Source organism: Temnothorax longispinosus, chromosome 12, assembly GCF_030848805.1.
Source record: "Temnothorax longispinosus isolate EJ_2023e chromosome 12, Tlon_JGU_v1, whole genome shotgun sequence".
NCBI lineage: Eukaryota > Metazoa > Arthropoda > Insecta > Hymenoptera > Formicidae > Temnothorax > Temnothorax longispinosus.
Window position 1 is genome coordinate 6,291,460 of NC_092369.1, and position 27,313 is coordinate 6,318,772.

The following is a 27,313-nucleotide window of genomic DNA, read 5'->3' on the forward strand; positions in this document are numbered from 1 at the left end:
TTTATTTTTGGCGGTGATTGTGCAACCGCACAAATGACGGCACATGGTAAAGCAAGCCGGGATGCAAACTTTGAGACAACCAATCAGCATCGTGGAAAAAAGGTGTCAACTCGTCGATACAATTTCGATGATCGAGATAGTTAAAAAATGGAATTGCTTACTCATCTCGGTCGACGTTGCATCATAACAACTTGTTGCGCGGTGTATTCTGAGATACCACGTTTCGATGTATAAGAGAGCGCGCAAGCGAAAGAAAGAATTAAAAAGCCAAGGAAGGCTTGCGAATACTACTCGCCGACCTTAATTTTGCGATGTTACCCACGTGGAGGCTTAAGACGAATTGCAATTTACCAGCGGCGATTTTGGGGCACACGCAACGTCAGGTCGCGCTTGAATGCTAAAGAATAACAACGCACAAAAGCTCCTTTACAATAAGACTTGTAACAAGTCTTGCCTTCAAGACTATATATTTTTTCACACGGTCTTTTTCAAGGTAAGTTGGATTTATAAAAAAGAAATCTGACGTAAAGAATGTCTTCATGAAAAAGTTTCAAATTCAGACAAATGTACTAGCAATATGAAGTTGGTCGTTTTCTCGTAGCAATAAATAAATTTTTAAAGCTTAAAAATATAACGCCACCGAGGAGTATAACTAAATAGCTTAATAGTTGTTCAATAGAGCAACCGTTTGTCGAACAAAAGATTCAGGTTCAATTCTTGGATTCGTCATCTCGTGTACACGATACTAAAGATTTTGGATAATATTCCACCCTAATGTAAAGTTATGATTAATGTATTATTTATAAAAAGACACTTTAACCCTTCTGTCAATGAATAATTTTTAACCTAATAATTTTATACCCAATAGGGGTATTCAAATAAGTTAAAGTTTAACGGTTTGACAGGTTATGTCGGGTTAAAGTCGAGTAAAAAATTAATTAATTAAGTTTGGGCGCGTTACTCTTTAAGGTTATGCAAAATACATAAGTGTCTCATTAACCTATCACATTAATCTTTGGGTTAAAAGTGTAAAAATTAACTTTTTACTCGACTTTAACCCGACATAACCTGTCAAACCGTTAAACTCTAACTTATTTGAATACCCCTACTGTGTTTTCGACACATTGCACAAATTAAGACATATTGTGACAATTTCTTTATAGCAGATTCTAAGCATCGATTTAGGATTTAAAGGTCTTTTGTGTTTCAGGCAGAGAAAACCAGTTCCGGCAGGTACGGCCCTCTCAATCGAGTGAGCAGTAAATGTAAACAGACGTATTTTATATAATTCAGAGTTTTTTAATACTCTTTTTATTAATTAATTTTTCATTAGTTGTTTGAGTTTTAATACACAAATGGAGGAGTTATCGAGAGAGAGAGGAGTTCTTATAGTTAGTTAATTATTTATTTAGTCATAATAGCAAAAAATCAGTAATAGCTATCCGGCTACCCATACATTGAACATTGTACTATTCGATTTCACGGCGACCGTGTTACAAAGATAAAATTATTGTAATATCAAGATAAAATCTATTGAAAATTGTTTCTTATTACACCAAGGATGGATATCTAAAGCGTCATAAAACAATTCGCGAATTAACATAAAAATTTCAACATTTAAGTCGCTTTGAGTACCCGGATATCCGGTCATTGACAGAAGGATTAATTCTTAAAATATATTTCCATATTTTTATGGACTGAAATATTCAATATAAATTACGAATCCAGCTCATTTTAAAGTACACTATTAGAGAAAGTGTAAGCGGTCAAAAATTCGAAGAGAAATAATTCTCCGTAGTTTTTTCGTTATTACAACGTTTCAGTTTACATTGTATCGCGCGTTAAGCGACGAACAGTACCTATCAATCTTCCCCGAACGAAGAACTAGTACTCTGTTATTTATTGCCATTTACTCGATCGTGTTCCGCGGTGCGCCGCGTAATCGGTCGGGTCGATTGGCGATCACGAGGGGCGAATTAAGAACGCGCTTCCATTACGAAAGAAGGACGTACGTAGCATCGCGCACTCCTCTAGACGTCCAGTACACGCCTCAAAGTCGGGCGGAGAAATGCAATCAATCAAAAATTGCACCTAATCGTAGTGATAGTAAAAGCATCTCGCCAGTATCATTACAGCTGCCGCTCGCTTTCCGTTTCGCGCAAGAATCTACGTGAATTGGATACATTTTTTAATTCATCCGTTTACTTTCCGTGCTCGGGGCACGACTCTGTCCCATTTAGATTGCGCATGATAACTTGAGTACATTCTTATTCTTAAGAGAGAGAAAGAGAGTTACATTAAGGGACACAAACATTCGATGCTTTTATGCAATTCGCGAAAATTAATACGAATAACTTGAACTCGTTGAAATTATCCTACGAGAAGTAGATTGTCATCGTTTCCAATTTTCAGGACTCTATTACACACCGCATTGTACGAACAATTGATCAGTTGCTGCTTAAATCCGTACTTTCCCCCAACAAACTTCATTATTAATTTCGTAAATTAAAGCATGTCTCCCGCGCAGTGAAATCGACACATTAGTTACGCTTTGTTTCGCAGGTGCATAAAATCGCCGATTCACCCTCTCCCGCAATCTTCTTCCGCCAAAGGCGTATACGGTGAGGTGTTCGAAGGAGTACGTCAAGAAGTGAGTGCCAGGGAGAACATATGGCGCGACGTAGTACGCAAGACGTCCATGGCTCAGGGAACAAAGAAAACGTTCCCCTAGTGTCGGGTCAGTTCTGAAGGAAGCGATGCTAAATAGATGGAAATCCGAAAAAATCAGGTTGCGCAAGATACAAATCGCGGCAAATGGTTTGATCGTTTTGAGTAGACAAAAACAGGTGGGGAAACAGTAATACTTATCAGTATTTATTTAATAATTAAATATCATGCAATATTTTAGAACTTAATATGTAGGTCATTGAAGAAATATCCGGTTTCGTAATTGCATTCGTCGAAGCTAATAAAAATATATGAAATCGATCAAACAAAGGAAACTTCAAGAAAGTATTCGCACTTTGTTTTTCTAATTTCTTCTTACAGTAGAGGCAATGCGGATTGCAATTAAACGAAACAGTAATTAGATGTATATGTAAATGCAAAACTTTATATTTTTTCTTCTTGTAGATTTACATTATCCGACATCATCGATGTTATATAGGTCAACGAAACCATGCGTGAATGCAATAAAGACATGCGCTAAACATCGGTTTTGCTACTCCTTTATATTCAGTTATAAAGATTATGCCACTTTCTCAGTCGGCGCGTTAGTTACGCTTCGTTCCGCAGGTGCACAAAATAATCGATCCCTTTTGAGCTAAATCGCATAATACGTAATCATGCACATTGCTTCCGTGCAACATTGTGCGCAAGAAAAGATAAAAAGTATGAAAAATGAAATGGCATTGGGACTGACACGTGTGAAGCTAAATTCAGACCGCCGCGCAGAGATAAAAACAGAAAGAAGGGGAAAGAGAAAGAAAGAAAGCGAAAGAGAACAAGAAGCAAAAGGAAACAAGGTATCTTGAGAAATAAAAGCTTAAGAGTATTTTGCGGATAAAATAACTTCTTTTAGAGTAAAATCACGCTTGACAGATTGACAGTTGGAAGACTATCCTCAAATGCAAAGTTATTTTTACTCTCGCGCGTAGAACGACGTATCTCGTTACGTGAGTTTCGCGAAAATTGGCGCACCCCGATCTGCATCGCGAATCAGCAGGATGGGAGAAGCAGGGAACATAGGCGCTGTCCTGCGGACTGGTCTTAATCACGCGATGTTATCGACGCTGAAGATACGGGACACGAGGTTGCAATTTAGCGGAGGCGCGCATCGAGGATGAAAGGCGCGAAGGACGAAGGGCAACGAGGAGAGACTGGAGGAGTGAAAGGGAGCGAGAGGTGGAGGCGAAATAAAAGGAACTTCCAATTAAATTTCTTTCGTTAGCCTGGCGGCAGCCTCCGTTCCGGGCTCTCGCCGCTTCTCGCTCGCTTACTTCTGCGGCGACTGCATTTTTTCCGTCGCGATTATGCGGGCGCCACCTGCCCGCACGTGACTCGCGCGCTGCGAGCGCGGAGCGGAAACGAGCGTGTGCAAGTTGCGATGAACTGGCGTAATTGCGATAATGATATCCGACAGTATATACCGCGTAATTTATCGCGACCCGGCCGACGAGCGACACCGGAGTCTGCGCTTGCGACCGCAAAATAATAAACTGACGGTTTATCTGAGCGTGATATGTGAACGCGAATTTAATTTCGTAGCGGAATCGTCCACAAGCCAGACGACTTGGATTTCGTAGAATTCTGTTGTCTTATCGTATATTTAAGATCCGGGTCAGCATTTGATTGGTCTAGCTATAACGTAAGAACTGAAAGGTCAACTTCTTTTGATTCCTTTCTTTTCAGTTCCAATAATAAATTTACTTTCGTGACAAAACTTGCTTTTAATCTCATCTTTTTTATCCTATTCAACTCCCTTCGATCTATTTTCACTAATTGAAGACAACTGGATCGTGCCAATGTGAACCGACCTAATCTACTCTGATGTGTGACTCAGTGAGAATCAACCCTGCTTAAATATATTTTGCAAGGCATTTCAGTAATCTTATTCCCGAGATAGAGGCATTAATGCGATGCTCGAACGTGACTGCTGATTTGTATGAGCGACGTGGGGTGAATTTTATTCCAGTTGCATGCGCGAGGAACAGTCACCTACGTGAGATGCACATGGTTCGCCGCGACCGGGACGTGGGTTCCGATGAACAGCCGAACTTGAATAGACGCGATCGGCGCCGAGTAATTAGCGACTGTGCGTATGTCGGACACGTGTGTAAACGCGGCGCGTGTGTACATACGATGGGCACATTCAGACGGAAGAGAATGCCATTTAGAATCATTAATTTTCTGACATGCTCAGAACGTCGGTCGTAACACGGAGATGTGGAAGACCTATATACGAAGCGATCGATTTTGACGACGGCAGGACGTTCCCTTATACTGTTGACTCGAATTTTATCCTAAAATATACAGGAGTGAGCTTGGGAAGTGTTTCCAGATAAAATCAATGAGATAAAATTAAATTGCTAAAATTATTTAAAAATATTTATTGGAAAAAAGTTATATATTTTTTAAATAAAGGGATGTAAATAAAAAATGATTTTTAGTTTTCAGAAATAGAAAAAGAGGTGTATCTGTGGGGAGAAGAGAACATTATATTCCATACAATCACATCACATCTTACAACGCGATATCGTCGATACATAAATGAATACAAGTAAAAATCTCAGCAACATTATAACTGAATCTTTTACTACGTCAAAGATTCTCATGAAAGCTAAAGTTTGATTGGATAGAGCTTATTCTGTTCTGTCAGATATATATACGAGAAGGTGTGGAATTATTTACAAAAATAATATTTTTGCATTTATTTTCGTATTTTTTAGCAATTTTTTAATTTATTTACTTTATATTAATTTTCTATTTCATATTTTTTTTCATGGAATTATCCTTAATATTTTGACTGTCATGTCGTATCTGACGCATAAATTTCTGCAAAAGTTCCGCCACCCAGTGGTGAAGACGGTTTTATTTATCCGATTAGAATGATTTTAATTACTAAATATTTCAAACATTAAAATAAATGATATAAATCATATTAAGACATTAAAAAAATAATAAAGTATACTAATATGCAATAGATTTATTAAAAAGATTTTTTTCATTTCTCTCTACTTATATCTGTTTCAATCACAAAAAGATCTATTATTTCGATTTGTGAGTGACAGAACAATGTCACGTGGCAAATTGTTTTACAATACTGTAAACTCGCGATATTTAACGGCATTCTGAATTTAGCTCCAGTTTGCACAGAAAATTCAAAATTGTTTGCAAATTTTCGGATAGAAGTTCTTTTGTTCTCATTCTTATTATTTCTTCTTATTACTTTTAAATTAGATTAAATTATTATTCGTACTTTTCTTCAAATGTTTATTATACATACAAAAATGTATATAAATGTGTAAATGATTGTCTGCAATTGACGGAACTCGGGTCTTAAGCCTAAATGACTATACACGTAGTCATCCTTGCGGAAATGTTACACAGTGGGGATCAAAAGATAGCATCATCTGTTGTAAAAGGAGAGAGTATACGCATCGATAAAATATCGTCCGTAGCTATGGATAAATTTCTGAATGTGGGCCTGGTAAGTTTGAGATACTTGGAGAACGCTGACATAACCGATGGTCGGTGACTAAGTTTACAGCATTGTAATAATGTAAAAAATTCATAATTAAGACAATAATTTAATTGAAGTTGATTTAATCAATTTAGTAAACTTAAATAAAATGTAATATAATAATTTATGTTACGAATAAGATATTGCCTTACAATATTTGCGTTGCAATATTTAATTTTTGGAATATTGTACAACGTATCATCAAAGGGTATATAAAATATTTAAAATATACATTCATAAAAAATATTACTAAAATATATTGAAACTATAATGCGCCAGAATTACAGTGAAAGAATCAAAGATTCGATAATCAAAATTTTGTTGATCCTTTACAGAAACAAAAATTAATCATCTAGATTTTGTTTTTAAAAGTTATGTTTTAAAAAAACTTTTATTCAGATTAAAGTTCTTCTATGCATAGTCTAGCAAGATATTTGCAAGAATAGATTTACTCAAAGAATGTCAAGAAACAAATCACACTAAATAAAAAATCATGTACCGACAAAGCTCTGCGCATACAAGGTTCCAAGAGATAAGAGTGCTTCTAGTATAGGCGCTTCGCATATCACATTGAATATTACCGACTACTATTCTTTTAACATTATTAATTATTTGTCAAAAAAATCAAACTTTGAAAAAGTTTGTTTTCAAATTTATTTTATATATATATTTTAGCAGTACATAGAGATGTACTTAAACAATAAATATGTCAAACAGTTTTTATAAGTTGTAATACGAGGCAACCAAAAGTTTCCTTTTATCGTTTCAAGACTAAAAGAGTTCAATAATTAAAGCTAAACTAATATCCGTTATCGAGAGAATATTAATGAATACTTGCAATGATAAGTTTATGTTCGACTGTAATCCGGATTGCTTATTTTATTTATTTTTTCGAAAATTGTAGAGAATGTTGTAATTGTCTTTTTCTTAGGGTATAATTAAAAAGTAACACAAATAAAGGAGTAAGTATTCCTTGAATTAATAGATTTTCATATAAAACTATTTTTTATAATTAAATGATTATAATTACACACGATTTGCTTTCCACAATTATATAAGAGACACGTATTAAGGAATATAATATTTTAACAAAGTATCAAGAGAAACTGTCTACACTAAGAGTATATAGAATGTTACTTGAATTAAGAGTTACTTTGAAAACGAAAATAAATGAGTTAAATAATTTAAATCATATAAAATAGTTCATATTTTCAATAAAATGATAATTAATGTTAGATACTATATCAGTATTATTATTATTAATCAACACATATAATATTCTATAATCTATGGAATATTCTGTCGTATCGTTTACTGTTTAAATCAGATTTAATCCTAAAGCATAATATGTAATCCTATTATCATTATCCTATATTCAGATATAATAATAATATATGTATATCTAATACATATTTATTGTATGATACAAGCTGCATGTAAGAATATTATAAAATTTGTAAAAGGAATCAGCAAAAAATAACTCGAGCCCACTTAAGTATTTAATTTTCCAGATGAAAATACGCGAGGCGCGCATAATCGATCCTCACGCAGGCGAGATCTGCTGCTGTTCTTTAATCCATCCTGATCTCGAGCGTACTGAGACGACGTTGTAAATGTAGTTCGTGAAATTAGTTCGTGACTTCGTGTAAGGATTAAACAGCACGCCGACGTCATCCAGCACCAATCAGAGAGTTTGACTCGACGGGGCACGATTAAACCGGGTTAATAAGTTGCCTAAGTGCAAATCTCTCCAAACGGCCGAGCGAGCGTGCGTTGTTCGGCTGGAAACTTCTTCCTCGCGAAAGTTTACCCCTGTAACGATCTTGTCCGCTCAACTAATAAATGGACTTAGACCATTCGCGGCCGGGTCTACTAATGGAAGTAACCACTCGTGTAATCAAATAACTCCTCTTCTTTTTCCGTCTTAAATGCAACTAAGCAGTGTTCTATCAGTGCCTTCCAATCGCGGTAAATATATACGTGCGCCAAGATTTTATTTCTACGAGAGTTACGACGGGAACGTCAGAAACAGTTATACGACGCGATACGATAATTAAGGATTCATTACTAGGCATTCACTTACTAAATCAAGATTACGCGTTCATCACACAAGAACTGAAGGCTTAGTCTATAATTTTATACTTAAACTAGACATCATCAATCATTATCACATATTTCGAATATGATCATTAATTTTCCTTGCATCATCAGAAAGATGTAAAATTCCGTGGGAATGGAGAAAGTTCCACAAACCTGAAATTCATGGGAGACCAACGAGACAGCGACTATTATAATATTATAATTTCTAATAAAATAAATAAAATTATAAAATTGATATTTTTTATGGAATACATATTTTTTTCAGGCATTTTCAAGGCTTCGCAATTCTGTCTTGAGCTGAAAGTAAATACGGACGATTATAAACAGAAACATTTTGTCAATTAACACGCTACGAGGATTATATTGGACGTCGACTTTGCCATTTCAGTTTTTTAATCATCTTGCAAAAAGATTTAACATTTTCGCGTTTATAAGAATGTCGTCGCGTGACACTTACTCGATCGACGCCGTTCAAAGTGACAGCGTAATAATTTCCCGACACGCCGGCGAAGGGTTAATCTCACTTGCATCTCGGATCCAAACAAATTGCTCCGACCTCCCACCGGTCCTCTCTCACCCCGGTACCCGTCGCCTTTCCCGCATTTTCAGAGATTCTTGGCGCGCACCTGCGCACGACACTTTGTCCCACGTCGTTACTCAGCGCGGTCGCCACCCCGCGACTAACAAATGTTGCGACGCCTCCCGCGCGCTAAAATCTCCCGTTAAATTACCACGGATGGACGTGAATGCGGGAATGGCTTCGTCGCTGGCTTGCCACTTTACAATTTCAATTAACAGCTCGACGATATATCCTTTTTACACGCTCAAGTCGCCGCGGCGTTTTTCTCACGACCGCGACGAAGAGGTCCTCGCTCGCTCGCGGTCTTAAATACCGGCAAAATTTACGCCACGACGGCACCGCAACGTTACCGCTGTAGCGGATCCGCCGATCGCGAATTACTTTGCAGCATGTCCGGTGCTAAAACGAGTCCGTGAATGCCATCAATAACGGCTAGCGCAATATAACGCGCCGAGTCGCGTGGATCAGGCGTCAAATTAATTCCCCGCACTCGCTATATGGGCGCGCGATTGGTTTTTCGGGAATTGCGCGAACGGGCAATTGCTGGGGATACCGCTGGAGATACTTCGAGCCTGCTATATAGAATCCGTAATCCTCGAATGGCTATCAACATCTGGCTTTTATTGTGCTTCGATTGCGTTATTGTTGATTCCCAAACGACGAACACCTCTATATTAATCGCTTGATGTATTTTTATGTGACAACCATCGAGACTATAAAAAAATATTGTTTGAATTTTATGGAAAAAAAAAACAAATAATCCGTTCGTATAAAAATTGTGATTTTATATTGAGTTATATGCAGCTATCTGCATATTATTTTGAATACACGTTTAAGTTTAGAAATATTCTTTTGTACATGTTAGCGTATCTATCATATTAATCAATCTTAATTATATGACGACAGGATATGAGATAACAGGACACGAGCAACTGCGCGTCGGTCTCCTTTTAAAGTATCAACGTCAGAAGCATCTTTTGAAGAAAAACTGGTTTCGGTCGGCCCGATTAAACGGTGATTTACCTCTGATCATTTTGTTATCGCGTTAACCAGCAAGGCATGTCGGCGCAAGAACGGCATAGATGCGGGGAAGCACTTTCTACTGGGCATGCAGATGGAGCAATAAGATAAAAAAAAATCGAATATCAACGTGCGTTAATGCGTTCGCGCTCCATACTCGGCATTCACTTAGTCTTTTTCGTGATGATTATCATAATAATCTCCGGTAATCGAATCTCAAGCAGCTGTGCGTCTATCTTCACGGCACAAGCTGATAGATAGAAGCTCGCGAAGCTCTTAAACGCTAAGAGTCCTTTCTCACAGAGAAAAGATGTGCATTTGTCGCGCATTCTAAGATATTCTCTGAGAACGCGCGTCATATTACAAAATCATAACCTTCCATTTATCGATTCTTCGGTCTGTTTTAAAATCAGTTTCTTAATGTCGATATGATTAAACCTTATATAACTTTTTATCGTTCCTTGATTTTTTCGAAATACTTGAAGAGCATATTTTCTCTCTTGACCGATACAGCATCGTCCGCGCGTTTCAGATGCAAAGTTTTTTAAATTATACGAAAAATTTCCTAAGAAACGCGGCAACAATATGCATACCTAAAAAAAATACGAAGAAGTATGTTTGTTTAGAGAAATAAAGTTTCTCGCGAACGTTTCGACAAGACATAATGCGATTGTGAAATGCTCCGTAGATGATCCTAAAATAGCCAATCTCGTTACATCACAGATTGCATGGGCGAAGGAGGTCGTGAACCGTGTTGCAGCGACGCAAATGTCACGGTTCATTGTACGGATGTAAGAATGAATGGACGATCGGATGAATGGAGGAGGGTCAGCTGAACGAAGGCACGTCCCGTTATGGACTTGTGATTATTATGTAAAAATGTTGGGCTATATAGACATGAATATACACTCGTTAGTTATCAACACGTGATATATTCTTTCGCTTTAGACGCGCATGTATGTCTTCTATATGTCAATGAATTGAACGACAATGATCAATTTACTATCCTACCAACGAATCGATTGAATGCAATAATTAATTAATATTTGACTAATATCTAAACCATAAAAATTATATATTTTTTCACCATAAAAATAAGCGTATATTTAACGATCAAATAATTTATCTTTAATTTGTCATTTTCCTTAAATATAGAGCAATTTAACTAATAACGATAATAATTAAATTTCAACGTGCAACGAGTTATTTTAATGCTAATATACATTTAATCAAAAGCTGATAAGAAATAAACATTAGATTCGAGACATTAATTTCATTCAAGAATATATAAAAATATTATCGACCTAGTACAATTATTATGAAGTTTGTGTCGAAATAATTATTAATAATCATATATGCAGTTATTTAATAAAATAATTATTGCAATTATTAGAACTATTAAAAGCAAAAGAATAAAATTATTAAAAAAATTGTATTATAAATATTTCTTTCAATAATTTCACGATTATTAGACACGACTAGATTTAATGTTTAATATTATTTTGAATAAATATGTCGTAAATACGCTAGTATTCGTTTTATTTATAGTGTCATTTATAATTTAAAATCTTTTAGTAATTGCTATATAGTAATGTTCTATTAGATTCTACTCTAATCTCAATTTTAATTGACATGCTTTATGCGATATTGACTCAGAGAATAGGATACATCTTCAGAAGTGATTCACATTAAGATCTGCTTTATGAACATGACCCGGATCTTAGATCGTATTACGGACCACGCGAATGTAATTTGGATGATAAATCCTTGACATTGCGACGGATCAGATGGTACATCCTCCAAATTGATGCGGGCAGTATCAGCGCGCTACGTTGACGTATGCACCTTCCTCATCGTCAAAGTTCGCGTATTATAGATATGATTAATGCATTCGGACATTGTGTTATTTCATCTTACATATTTATTACATACCTACATTTCATTATGTTGCTGTATCGTGAAATGTAACGTATGCTACAATGCGCATTCGTTAAAATGATCAGAGATCATCAAATGATCAGAGTTAATTGATCAGAGATCATCATTTCTCGCTTTAAAACTCTAAGGCTGCGTTCGGGCGAGCGCGCTATTAGCGCTATTGCATCATTCTGTCTTTATCGCTCATCAGATGTAAAACAAGGATAGAATAAGCAAATAGCGCTAATAGCGCGCTCCCCGAATCCAGCCTAAGTATTGCGGCAATTAGTTCTACATCATTAAACCACTCGGATATAATTGAAAAGCGAGATATCGCAATTCACTTCTCTGCTTGCGCACTGTGAAATTTGCCTAGCGAGAATTTCTTTATATGCAATATAATCTCTCGTAATTTTTTCCCTCCCGTTATTTCCACCAAGCAAACATTGACCTTTCGAAATCGTCGAGCAATATTCCAGCACCGATTTCCATCTTTCTCAAACGCAACCCCGATTATTATACCGTTGGTTTATTCTCGCTCATTTCAAACTACACCTATTCCTATCCCTGAAATTTGCATTCGGTACCACCGAGCAGTTATTCGACCCTCTGCGCGAAATAAGCACTCGTCGCGAATATGCAGTAAGACAATCTTGAATTGCATTCGCCTACATATGTGCATATAGAATAGGGATGCCTATGTACTTATTTCAAGGACCGGTTGCATCAAGTTTCGATGCTGACGGCGACGTTTTTCAAGAGGATTCACGGCGGTAAAGCCGGTTGGCTGCCGGGCCGTGAGATGGCGACGCACTGACCGGCGCCGGGCGTCGTACCGGCGGCAGTCTCGGGGACGACGCCGTCGCCGCCACGTGGGGAGCGAATTTGAATCAGCCGCCACCGGTCCCGGCCTGTTGTTCCATTGTGTCGGCGCGATCGTTCGCACCGGTGCGCTCACTTGCGGTTCCTCTCGCGCGACTATTCCGAGAGTCCGAGGTGAGAACGGCTGGAAAGACCGAAGAAGGCAGAGAGAATACGGAAGAAAGATATTTGACGACTAAAAAAAAGAAGAGAGATAAAAAAGAAACAGAAAGAGGGACACTGACGCCAATTTGAAACGATCCCGAGTGGATTGCAAGAGGACTTCGCGCCGGAGGCGAAAGGAAACGCGCGGGAGATAAGCAGAAAACGTTTTCTCAGCGATTCAGAGATCGAGAAGCATCTCGGATCATCCTTGGTATGTAATGAAATACCGGCGACAAGTGTCGTGATTGACGATAATTGCCGAGCCCGAGAGCAGGTATCACTCGCGGAGTCGGGGAGGTCGTTGTTCTCCATCACTAAAGTATCGACACGCCCCCCTCGAGGGAAAAGAAAGGATCGTCACGAGAGAAACCGCCGGTGAACGGAGAGGATTGGAGAAACAGCCAGTCATCTGTAACGAAACGCACCGGCACGAGTTTGTGATTGTCAACGTGATTGTCAACGCGGCGTCATTGTACATCACCGCCACGTGACACTCCGGCTGTCATCGAGTAACAGTTTCCTCTTGCGCCACGTGACGGCATCGATGATCTGGGACAGCCAGCGACTGCCTGGACGTAATCGTCGCGCGGGTGAGTCGTGAGCGCGATCACAGAGAGAGACATCGCGGGAAACGCGAGCGTCAGCTCTCCGTCTCCGATGAAATCAGCGACGTAATCTAGTGTCACGCCGATACGTGCTCCGAGCGGTGACTAGCGTCGTGACGTGCACCACGAGGCGTCGAAGCGGCGGCACAACGACGACGAGGACGACGAGGACGTCGAGGAGAGCAGCGGAGGCGGCAGAGGAGAAGTGCAGCCGGCGGCAGGAGAGGGAGAAAAATCAAGAAGGAAGTAGCAAGTGTCACGAAGGGACCCTTGTCAGTGAGTGGTGGACCGTGGTGCGGATCGTGGGGGCATCGTGCGCGTGCGACAAGGATCTTGACCGGGAAAGAGAGAAAGAGAGAGAGAAAGAGAGAGAGTGTGTGTGTGTGAGAGAGCAAGAGACGCAGGAAACGACAGGGGGGTGGCTGGCAAGCACGCGCAGCGAGACCTCCGCGCTCGATACGGGCACGCGCGCGAATTCGACACGATCGCCACTTCCGATCGTGCCGGCCGGCTTGGTACGGAAGAGGGCTGTGACCTTGCGACCCGACCTTGGAAATTGGCGCCACCGTCGATCGCGTTATTTCGTCGCGGCTTGCGTTTCGCCGGTAATTCGTGAACAAAATTAATTCGACCGCGGCGGGACGCGCGAGTGTGAAGAGGAGAAGAAGAATACATTTGATTGGTCTCTGCGGTCGCTGATCTCGGCGAGGTTTTCGCCCGGTTTCTTCGATTTCCGGAGACGAGGAAGGACCGCTCGCGATCGAACTACGACCTGTAACGCCGATGGAATGACTCAATATGCCGCCTAGGTGAGTAAAAAACGTACGAACGAACGAACGAACGAACGGGCCGGTTTCACACCAAGTATCCAGTCAAGAGTGATAATTGACGGGAGGTGAATTAAAGGGTAAACGAGAGACGAACGAGAGCCACAGGTAGGCTACGCTCGGAGGCCGAGTGGAAACGCCACTTTAGTGATCTCCAGTCTCAAGCCTTTGACGCTCCGTGACTCGAGGGATCTCTTATTGGAATTGAAAGAGTTGATCAACGTCGCGTAAAATTTCTACACGATCGTGGTCGAAGGGGGCACTAAATCGGTTGTAAACTTAGCGATGTTCAATCGATTCGAGTGTTTGAAAATAATTAAAATAAAGTGAGAGAAACGAGAATGACACAAAATGCACACGCGGACAGTTGGTTGTATAATTTTGTCAGTCATTATTTCAATATAAACGTAATTTGAAAAATACTAATTTTTATATATCTGCAATCTCACTGCATGTCACATTTAATTAATAACACGTATTTTTATTTTTTATTTCTTATGAGATTCTCATTCACGACTAGACTATCATGACTTCTTCACGATTGTATTTTCATCGCTAAGTTCGTGCTCGCGTTTTGAAAAGACAATGCCGCATTTGTCATATTTCTATGGACAAAGCTACAAAACGGACTTTACTGCGCTTTTATTGCCCTGTAATCCGCTCGCTGTACACCTGCGCTCGCAGTGTATTCACGCGTGCGACAAGCGTGCGGAGAAGTGTCGCGTTTCAAATCCTCTCCGATCGTGAGCGTACACTGAGAGAGAGATGAGCAAATCCTCTTTCACCGTGTCGGCAGCACAAAGTTGCATAGAGATCGTTGCGTAGAACCTGTTACACTCAACGTATAATCCTTAATTCGACGATTTATTACTCCCGAGAGTGCCGCGAGAACCGAATTTATTCCCCGGATTCCTCGGTTGAACCACCCTTCTCCCCTCTTGCAAAAATTTAAATACATAAATTGTACATTGTTATTCTACTACTCACTTGAATATATCAAGTGCATGCGATAATTATAAATATCCAGCATTTACTATCTTTATATCAGTCAATCTTAGCTATGGTTTTAAACCTTCCTTCCTCTTCCGTCTTGCAAAAATTTATAAATTATACATTGTTATTCTACCTCTTATAAATGTATCATATAATTATATATTATAAGCTTGATTGCATATTTACTATTTTTATAAGTATCAGTCAATCTTAACTAGTTTTAAATACTAAAAAAGAACCAGATATTATAAGCTTATTACATAAATTGAAAAATAGACACGATTTACCCGATTTACTGCACACGAGAAATAACTTGGTAAGGTATTTCTGTGCTGCATACCGCGAGAACGCGTAAATCCGCTTAAGATCGCTTGGGAATAAGATCCAAGGCGCGTCTTCGCGCTGCCGAGGAAGTCATTCACGTGTAATAATTAGGCGTAGGTATTTTCACGGGGTCTTAGTAGGCGTAAGGGATGTCGCCTGCGTGTCGTCTACCCCGACGTGTTCCAAATACAACCATTATTTACGATCGCAACGAATGCAGCTGCGCCAGCGACAGATACCTTCGGGAGGCGGGACGACAAACCGCTCGACATCGTCATTGTCACCCGTAAAATTTCGCGCTACGCGCGATCCCGGGCTTCTCATTCGACGCGGCAGTAAATTCCTGAACGTCCGGCGGGCGCGCGCCGGAAAATATTTCGCGAAATATTGTACGTTTTGCCAAGAACACGAGCGCGGTAGAAATTTGCCTTTTCGGCATACGTATATAACGTAATTTAAAGTTTTAATGGGATCGTACGTCTCATAACTGCATGGCACTGCGCGTGTGGTGGTCTGAAAACGTACCACCGTAATTACGTAATTTCAACGTTGTAATAACGAACTTGTATAATTTTATAATTTTGCTGCGAAGCATCGCGGATTATTCCGACAGGAATCTTACCTAAAGTATTCGGTTACATGGCGCGTCGTGATGTCTCATCGTTAATTTTATGAACATTTCATTTCACGTAAAATTTGGTGATTAATGAATAATGACAATGTCTCTGGACACTCTTGAGTGACCGTCACGTCGTTGCTAGTCGTGACAGGCTAGATAATCCCGCCGGCTCCAGCCAGCGGTTTGCGGACGACCGGCATAATTCAGCGAAACGTTCTTCTCGATGTGCGCGGTCTAGCTGTTCCTCGATGAAAAAAAAGACAAGAGTCGCTGCCATGTTAATCCGCGCCGTGTGCATTTACGAGCGAGCGCATTGTGATAGTGTCGCATTCAGCGCATACGCCACTGTAGTGCGCACTTTAACACATAAAACCAACCGCCACACGTAGGACGCGCGTCCAGTAAACGACACGTGGGAATTTCACGTTGCTCAATTTCGTTGTTATTCGATGCCGAAATAGTACGAAATTTTCATCCGTATTACGTATTTTCATCCGTCGTAGCTCCAGGAATCTCCGACAAAATTGTAAAATCGTACACGACGAAATCAGATGATGAAACGGTATATCTGCGTGTTTGCACAAAATTCTCCGAACATATAAATAATTAAAAGTTGAAAGCTTCCCTGGAGATTGAATATTCGGATTATAACGGTATACGTTCTCTTATCAAGCGAAATGCTGTTTATCTGCAAATTACTAATTAACATCATAAATCTTTAATAACAACCGCATTTCATTTTCCCATCAGGCCAAATGTTAAAATCCTAATACCATATTTATACTCGGCAACTTCAGAAATTCTTTCACACGATATTTGTTTTAACAGTGATAGATATATTTCATCTTTATACCTTACGGGCGCAAAAGTGTCATAGACACCGAAGAAATTAAATACATTTGTGTGCAAGGAAAGTTTGCTCGACCGTTCTCCAGACGTCCATAAATCTCTTTCTCAGAATTCACATCTTAACGAGAATAGCTTCCGATGAAATACGGATCACGGGACAAGGTCTGCCGGTACTACGGAAATAGCGTCATTTCTCGTCATCCAAGATTGGAATTACCTTGAAAGCCGGGCGATATCCGCTCGCAAGCACGAAAGTAGAAATTAATATTTGCTACGGCTATTGTATTCATCCCGCCCCGCGTTTCTCCCCGCCTCTGCTTCATGTGATAAGCAACAAATTACTTTTCCTTGACGACGCAAATCCGCAAGGCCGAGGAAGAAAGACGCGAGGCGAAATAAATGTCGGGTGCGCGGTGAAATAAACGTGATGCGAGGTCAAAAGGCAAGGTATGTCTGCCTGCGCTGCAGAAAATATCGCTTTCGTCGTAACGTCGATACGTGGAGAACCACTTTACGGCGAACGTTACGCCACAAGGAAACACATCCATCTCTTCGACTTTAATAATCTTACAACATTTATAGTGTTATTATAGTGTAATTGTAACTTCACAGTATTATTATAACTGAATGTAATATTTTGAATATAAGACTTCAAAGTAAAAGAAAAATATTTTTTTTTACATTACTATTTGTAGGATTATCGATTGCAGAGATATTTCTTGAAAGAAGTTAGTATTCTCGCAGATTTAGATGTACGATCGCGAAATACTTTTGACAGCATAAGATATATATTTGTTCAAAGATCTTGTATTAGACACGATAAAAAATGTAGGGTTCTTCCAAAAAATCAATTCGCTCTCGATACGCGAGTAGACAAATTCACACAGCCGAATAGCTGTTACAAAAGTATCGTTCGCAAGAGCCGAGGATTGATCCTGCACCGTAAGAAACGTCGCCGATTGCCATACCGAGAAACGAGTCTCGCGGCAAAGATTTGTTACTAATGGAATTGCGCCCGTGCATGAGGCTCTCTACGTGGGAGTTTAGATTAAGCAATTCAGATGCGAGGGCACCAGGTCTTGACTCTGGCGGAGCGTGTGTACATGCTGCTACTATCATAAATTGTGAAAAATAATGTCCCTCGTATAATTCGCTGGTCGGGTGACACCGAGGAATCCCCTTTCTCATTAAGCCCCGCTATTTCGCAGGAGACAAGGAACTTTTGCGCGGATTAATTCCGCGATCTGTTGCCTGTTGTTTTTCAGGACATTCGTGCGAGAGTGCTTTCTATTGTTACAAACGTCGATCGTATTTCATTGTTTCGTATTTCTTCTACACTTAATAATTGCATCGTTATTAATTCGCTTTCTTTGCGAAAATGGTATCTAGAGCAAAGGTATTGGCGTTAAAAAACGCGACATCGGGCTTGATGGGCTAACGAATTGCGGTCCTTGGCGAGCAAAATAAACTCGGGATTTATAGAAAATATTGTTATTGCTCGCCGTAACTCTGGCTCCCGTGAGTTTAGTTTTTATTTGAATGCGATGATTAATGATATCGAAGTAAGAATAATGACGTTGTCACCTGTTCTTTGGACGAAATAAATGTTAGATGCCGTCAGATTTTTGCCATTCAGGGCAGGTGCATATTTATTACAATGCAAACTGACGGTAAAGAAAACACGCTTACAATAAATTATTAAATAATGAAATGTTATTAAAAATTGATAAATATTCTCATAAAAATATAGGAAAAATTAAGGGAAAATACGTAAAATCATATATTTTATAAATTCCTTAAAATTTGATAAAGAATTCTGAAATATAAATTCTTTTCTATATTTTTAGTTGCATATTTTTTAAATGTAATTTTTAAGAATTTTAAACCTACGTGTTTCGTCTCTGCGACGTAAATCCACGGAAAGGAAACAAAATCGCTGTGCTTTTAATCAGAATAAATTTGTTTGTGTTTGCATTAGAGAATAATTTATTCGTAATTACAAGTGTTTTCGCGAAATACGGTAATTTCGTTGCCGCGCAATGTATCGATATTTCGAGTGCGTGTCGTGACAGTTGTTATTTCTGACATTATTTGGAGTGCCGTGTTTCAGGCACGCCAACGAGATTGAAAATGCGGTCGGAATTTGCGGCTTGCTTGCGCTTTGCAACGGACGTCACACATTTTAAAGGGAATTTATCGTAGTTTAATTTCGCGTGTGAAAGCGCGGCGACGAAGGACGACGCCGAAATGAGAATGAATCTTTAAAAGTATCATTGGGCACGCGGGGAGAGAATTTACTCCGACTGCTTTTGTAAAATTGCCACCGTCACAAGTAAATTCCCGCGTTTTACAGACGAGTGGCTCTCCGCGCGTTTTTTGGTTGCGTTTTGGTTGCGAGCATATAATCTATTTACCACAACTTTTAACTTCTTTAAACTGCAGAGAATGCCGCGGAATACTATTAACGTATTTCGCGCAAAGCTAAAAGTTTACGTAACAAAGAGCGAATTCGTAGCTTATTTTCCTAGGAAAAGCGTAATTTGTGTGACTTGATTATGAAGCCGTGCGACATTAAATATTAAATGATTTCTGCAATAACAAACATTTATTAATATAAACCGGACATAAATTTCTTATTAATTTGCCAATTAATATTGACAAGTTAATTAAATTTTGTTGCTCGACAAAAAATAATTTTAATAACTTAATCATTTTAATGAACTACGCAATGTTATTGTATAATCAAACGGATCGCAGATTCGTATCCGAGTTGTTTAGACTCAAAGCATCCAGCTATTTTGTCGAGAATAGGTTTTCTTGTATAAGCAGGAAGAAAAGTAATACGAAGCTGATAGGGGGACAAGTAATTATTGTAGGATCACTAAACTTCAGCGCAAGATTCTCTCTTCTAGTAGTTACCTTTAGCAATACAGATTACAAGATAATGAGACCGTATACGTGTCTAATTGGAAAATATTGCCGTACGTGGAAAGTTTCGTTTAACGCGCGGCGGGCGTTAACAAGAAAGTTTTACGCCACGTTGCTTTCTCTGGAAAACAAGCTGCAAGAACTTTGCGGCACGTGAGACACATCACGAGAGCTTCCGCGGTTTTTTAAACATTGCACTGATACGCGGGAAAATATTTACGTGTCAGATGTTTCGAATATTAACGGAGTTCTTTTCGATGAATATGGAAAACCAATATGGAATAGAGATTTGATCGATTTCTCGTTCACGATATATAACAAAGAAAGCATCGCGCACGCATGTGCAAGAATGGGACGCGCAAAGATATAGTCTTTGTAAATTTTACTTAATATGACTATCTGAATACGTGCTTCCGCGGGCGTATAGCCGACCGCTACATTGTGATCCACGATTTCCGTGATGTGGATAAGGATCGAATTTATGGTCATCCTTTGAGGGATAATACTACCTTGAGTGACTTGTTTCATTGCCGAGACAATAGGGCAAGACATATCGTCTCGGTGGGGCATAAATCTGGTTTATCGCGGTACTCGATCGTGGGCCACTGTGGTGCGCGAAGTTTGATGTGAATTTCGATACGGAAGAGCTAACTGGAGTTCCAAGGTGTTCTCAAAATTTACAACTCGCATTTGTCGAATAAGTCCTTATCATTTTCACTACGATTAGATGCTCCTTAGATCCTTACTTGTAAGAGACTTTTATATTAAACTAATTTTTTTGTAATATATACATATATATACCAGCATTAAATAAAAATTTTTATATTAATATAAAAAATAAGTCGTGTTGCGAAGATATTAATCTCCCTTTTTAATATCTTTTACATTCTAATATTATATAACTTTCACATACGAAATCGTTTCCGCTCTCACCCGATCATCGCGTTGTTAATTTTGAATGATATAGATAGGAGTATGGCGGAACGAGAGATTCCTTCCATTAGTTTCGCGCTTTTGTTCCTCTTTCATTCGAGCGTCGGATTCACATTTGAAAATTATATAGAGAATTTCGGAGGCAAAGAATTTGTATGTATTATAGCTATATCACACCGCAATGTAATTGCCTCACGTATTCTCTCTGGAGAACCTGAATATGGCAGAGGATACAGAGAGAGCCTCGAGTTTTAGCTACTTGGCAGCCTTCCACCGCACATTGTGTGACATGTTTCTCTGCGGGTCTCCGAAATCGGAGGCAAGAATCCCGATTGACGTAACATATCTCGTAACGTCAATCACTATTTCTGACAATGCGCTTGTAAGAATTTTATAGTGCTTATAAAATAGTCCAAATATAAAAATAAATCCGCGTGTCGAAAACAATTCCTGATGTTTGATAAAATTAAGATAATAAACTTAACATTTAAATATAATGTAAAATGTAAAGTTGACGTTGAAGATTTAAATGTAATATAAAAATTCAAATTTTTTATTTTTTTTTATTTTTTTCCGGAATCTACGATTTATGAAGCAGAGAATGATTACAAAAATAAATAGATAAGAGAGATGTGTATTATAAATTTAAAAAATTATTTATATGATCGAAAAATCTTTGAAGAACTCGAAATATACGTTGAGATAAATGAGATGTTGCGATCTTTTTTCGGTCGTTTTTTTAAAATGCCTATATCATAAAAAACCAAGTTTACGTGACTGGTTTTAAGATAATATTAGACTTTACAAGAATAAATAAACGTTATTTCCTTCGATAAGAGAAATAATCCGACGTCGCGTTTAAATTCCAATACCCCAGCGAATTTCGAAGAGATAACGCGAGAGAGATTTCGTAGGACGATCGAGTAGGACGGAGAATTATCGAAATTAAACCAGTTTGCGTTTCACTTGTTGGAAACATTATTATGCGCGTATTAATCAGTGCCTCGTCTCCCTTCAATTATCATACTCGCCACCTAACGCTCACCAGTGCAAATACCATCGACGAAAGGTCGTCCGATAACAGAGAACCTCCTCATGAAAGCTTATGTGCGATAATGGCAAGGCACTGTTCCACATATATGTTATGCGGGATTCCGCGTATATGCATCTCGATGCGAGCAACGCGTCGATCGAACACATAATATACGTATCGAACTCGACCGTCTCATTTTGATAATCCACTCCGACATGATAAAAATAAAATATAAACGAAGCCATCACATATGTCAATTACTTAACCAGTGTACGCTAATGCCTTCGATAACTGACCGAAATATCTATCGAGCTCGAGGAAATCTCTCCGAACCTTATTTCAAAAATGTCTCTTGACCTGCTTCGAATTTTTCGTGTACAAAGGCAAAAAAACAACAATCTAAAATTAACTGTATAATTTTAGAATTTCAATCGGCATGTATGTGAAACAGGAGCATCGCTGCTGCATCTGGCATACTTGGAGTAAGACATAATTAGCATCTGAGTTTGCTGATCAAACTGATTTCAAGAAGCCACCTAATTCTTTTTTCGGACTAATCAATCTCATTAAGAACGATAACACTCGATCGAGGTCGATCGTTTCCGCTGCTCGAGATACAAACGCCAAGAGACCGTGAATATTTATAGCAAAATATTCAGCGAAATTGGGTTAACGCATGTTAAGGAAGATGACAGATTAGCATAATGAGCTATTGATACGCAACGCGCGAGCTGATTTTTCTGAAATCCAATCGGAGTGCGAAAGCACGTTTACTCGCCGCCGCCGCCGCCGGAGCCTCCTCTCTTCGCGGCCGGCATGCGGGGCGCGTTCGCGCGTCGTGGTATCGCCGGAGGCACGCGGGTCCTAAACGTCAGTTTATAGATAGCGACGTGCCACAGGCGGCTTAAGAGACCGCGTCTCTGCAATCGTCGCTGAATTATTGCCCTTGCCGGACCGGGCCGCGAACCGCACGTAGATAATGTTCCCCGCCTTCCTTAAGTCGCTCGCGGCGACGAGACGGAAAGGTTCCCGCCGCCGATAAATCGCTCAGAACGACGGGGATCAAAAGGAAAATTAAATGTAATCGTTAGATGCAAAAATTGCGTTTATTTTAGAGGATATTGATTATGCAATTGAATTATAAGAGCTTTAATCAAATTGCTTTTCCTCCGTTTTATTATGATTGGTATTAAAAATATAAGTCGTGGAAAAATTAGAAAGGTCTTATAAAAATATAAAAGACAGAGCATATTTTTATATCTATATTATTGTTTTTTATAAATTTCTTGCATGTCTTGAACATACATTGCATGTCGATTTTACGCTAGACTGACTAGCATTGCTATTCATGCGTGTAATCGTAGCGCTAATAAAAATGTATCTGACACAATTGAAAGATTTATTTTTAGCGACGGGTTCTGTTTGTGCGCTTAATAAACGTGTAAATGCACTTGATTATAAAGACAATCATTGTCTTACTAATTTCTAAATAGTTACAATAAATGACGATTGGCATTTCCTTATATAAAAAATTTATAACAGCCATTTTTAAAACTTTACAAAAATGATTATGAAATGTTATTTATTTAAAAAATATTCATTAAAATAGCCATCGAGTAATATTAATTATTCATTATCTTTATCGTCGTATTGGTGTAAATGTATTATGACTGCGTTAATTATCAGCATCAACCTTTTTTGTTAAAAAAATAAGATTGCACATTATCAGTCTCATGCTTGCAATATTTTTTTAAATGTCTGTAATTATCAATTTATAATTTCCAATGTGTCTACAGTGTATAAAACATCAACACGTATCCGTAAATAGATAAAAGAAACTGAATGTTATTTTTCTCTTGCGCATTACAAAACTTGTGTTAAAAATCTAATGATACAATAATTATCGCTAAACGATTAAAGATGACATGAGCGTTTCTGATTCTCGCAACTTCGCGTTTGCGCTTTATTTCCTCTGATAAGAGAGTATCAGTACTTGTGCGTGACATCACCGAAAGTACCGCAAAAAGAAGAAACTCCTTATAGGAAAAAGTGGAATAAATCTCAATGCGGACGGAAAGTGGCCGTAAAAGAAAGAGCAGAAGAGAACCGCGGAGCGATAGCGTCGAGATGATAATCGCGGTCGCTCGTTTGAATAATATATGACGTGGTATATATATTTATAAGCGCGTAAATTTTTCATCCTCTTATCTCGAGATTTGGCAATTTCGAAAGAGACAGAGATTGCAGTTACCAAGTTTTTATAAACCGCGCAATTGTATGAGATTTGCATTTTTAATTTGATGAAACTTTTATTTGACACTGGTACAATTACGATTATTATATAAATATAAAACTTGATGTAGACATGAAAAAACTAAGTTACAGATATAAAATTTAATTATAGAAATTTAAATTTTATTTCAACAATATACCAACATTTTTTCACTAACTGAAAACTTTTTTACGTATAACCATGTTTATCATATGTTATCTAAACTTTTTCTTGATTGCTGTCAATTTGCAGGAAAATATTGTCGTAACAAAGACAAAAACATAAATGAATAAAATAATATGATAAAATAATAAGTGTTTATATGACAAAGTGTTTATTGGATGCACAAGCACAAGATTCTCCTCTTTTGCTTGCCTCTAAAGTTAATGCTAAAGTTAACAATAATGATTTCTATAATAATATGTACACAGAATAGCATAAATGAGTTGAATTAAATTATATAAAGTCGAAATTTTGCAACATTCTTAATAATAGCGTGTTGATTACGGAAGAGAGGCTCATGCGTGTAACTTTCGCAAACGTTGGAGCAACTTGAGCATCGTTTGCAGAAGCTATCGCTGCTGCAGCAAAAGTGAGCGTCTCTGTAACAACGGGACGATTCACGAAATGAGAATGTGGAGGTTCTATCGCCGACGATAATGACAACGAATGACGACACTCCATTAACCTAGTGGCCCGAGTGGCAATATAAAAGGGAATTAAAAGAAGACCGAGTTCGGTCCAATGGAAGCTTCGGAACACGTGTACCGGGTGGCGGTGGAATAATTAAGCTAGACGACGACAACGACGACGTCGTCAAGGAGCTCGTTAATGAAGCGATGTGCTGAGGACTTTCGCAAGACGAAATTCTCGAAGGAAACTCGGAAAGAACAGATAATATTGATGCGACGTATATGGAAGAGAGGAAGTGCTGCTAATGAGTTAACCTTGCCTTAGAGCTGTTTGCGAACGTGCGATGAGTAGATTGATTTATAAAGATAGTCAAGTTTCTCCAAATTTGAACATCGAAAATTTGAACGTAGAATTTATGTGGTTCCCTCTTTCCATAATCTATATTATATATTTTTATATTACCCATAGAATAGGATATATTTAATACACGAATTAATTCACAATTATAATAAAGTATATATTTGAACTTTGTCAAAAATTGAAATATTAAATTTCAAAATATTATCTCTTTGTTTATTGACTTCGTTGACTTCGTAACAGTAACACGATAAAAATGTATAAGAAACTTTACACTTGGTTTAAAAATAACTGCAATGAAGTATTGGAATAATTTAGATGCAGAAAAAGTAGGTACAATTTTCAAAATAGATTTATTTCCGACAATGATAAATCGGTTTATATAACTGGTTTATAAACCGCTACGTTACGCGCTTAATATAAAATATATAGAGAATTTCCGCAAAAGATACATGCAATTCGAAATATATGAACTATAATAAGATGCGTGTAGCCATCTTGAGAAATAATTTGAAAATGCTCAGGGACGTTGGGAATTGACGGCATACCAGAAATATTCGTAAAGAAGAAACGTATCTTAATCTCGTTTATAACCCCGGCACTTCTGTTGCGTCAACATAATTTACGATGAAAAATTGCATGGCGCGGAAAAGAAAGCGGCGTATACTAAAATCCGTGTCGATCATTAATTTTCTGAGAAACCGCCATGACGCGTGAATACCACACACAAACTTCATCCGAGAATATATTTATGTCCTATCACCGCATACACTTCATGTAGGGGGTACAGCGATAATGAATCTACAAAAAATATTACAAAGCATAGAGAATTACCTGTGAATTTAGAATGGATCTTAAAGCTTGCGCCGTGTGTTGTTATATATATATATATATTTATTTTTTTTGGTACATCGTGACTAATAATTTTGAGGGAATAATTTCATGAATGCGTGTACATAAGCTCTACGTCGGGGCGTCGCGTCGCCCTGCATGAAAATTTCAGACAAAATAGAAGGCGGCGTTTCTTTGATGTCGTGCATGCTAAAAATATAAGAAGATCTCGATAATAAGGTCTCGATAATAAATCTCGTCTTCGCTCTTACAGAGTCATTATAATTTCGGAGTTCTGCGAATTTGGCCTTTTATTAATTAATCGAAACAAATACAATCAAAGTATGAAAATCAATATATGTATATTATATATTCATGAATACATGATTATATAATACAACGCATATGTCAATCAAGATATAATGAGCACATTTTTTAATTTAATACAGAACAATTGTACGGTTGAAAAATGCACGATAATTGGGAAGATATGCATCAAAGTGATAATTGCAGCCTTTTTATTTCATATGAATTATGAAGAAAAAAGAACCATATATAATTTTAACATTTAAGTGTCAGTACACATAATATGGGATAATATGTGTGATGTATCCAAGATTAAAAAGATTAGATGATTATTTTTTAGCTTTTTTCTAGTTAGAAAACTCCGCTCTTTGTTCATAACAATGATATTAAGCTTTAACGGGGGGATAGAATGGTGCTATTAGGAAATTAACCTAAAACGCACTTAGTATTCCTTCAATATTCAATTAGCCTTCGGGTACAATGCTTGTCGTTCTGTGAAACTAAAAGCAGAGTGCGTGTAATAATTGTACGATCTCTCTGCCTGGCTTCTAAACAGGGAAATGGACCATGTACATTACCGCAACAGCCTAATTTTATATACTACAATAATAATAGTAAATTATATATACTATAATAATAATAGTTTGTTTCTAGCGAAATAATTATAAATACCTGCGAGTAAACTTATGTTTGATTGAAAAATAACAGATGTATGATTTCGACGTTCTTTCGCAAAAGAAAAGCATTTCACATAGACCAACACTTCTTTCATCGTCATATACGAAAGCAAATTATATCTTTTGACAACACATCGCTATTTAGCACAACGCGCGCAAGCGTGAGAGGCAAAAGACGACCGCTGAAAGGGTAATTAGAGACGCCTAGAAGCTTCAAAGAAACGAAGAAAGTGCACTCGCGT

The 27,313-nt window shown here is 38.2% G+C and overlaps 1 protein-coding gene and 1 long non-coding RNA gene across 9 annotated transcripts in view; one reads left to right on the forward strand and one right to left on the reverse strand.

Annotated features, from left to right (window-relative positions):
• The window catches only part of LOC139822839 (uncharacterized), a 273,173-nt gene that overhangs the window by 43,904 nt on the left and 201,956 nt on the right, over positions 1 to 27,313 (reverse strand). The window lies entirely within an intron of this gene.
• Mp (collagen XV/XVIII-type protein multiplexin) overlaps positions 12,773 to 27,313 on the forward strand; it is a 214,114-nt gene continuing 199,573 nt past the window's right edge. For 4 of the 6 annotated variants that reach the window (XM_071794945.1, XM_071794949.1, XM_071794946.1 and 1 more), the window contains exon 1: positions 12,774 to 14,298. In XM_071794945.1, coding sequence (XP_071651046.1) covers positions 14,288 to 14,298 — 11 coding nt within the window. In that variant the 5' untranslated portion in view covers positions 12,774 to 14,287. Of the gene's footprint in view, positions 14,299 to 27,313 lie in introns of all 6 variants that reach the window. The other 2 variants (XM_071794947.1, XM_071794950.1) reach the window with 2 other exon arrangements.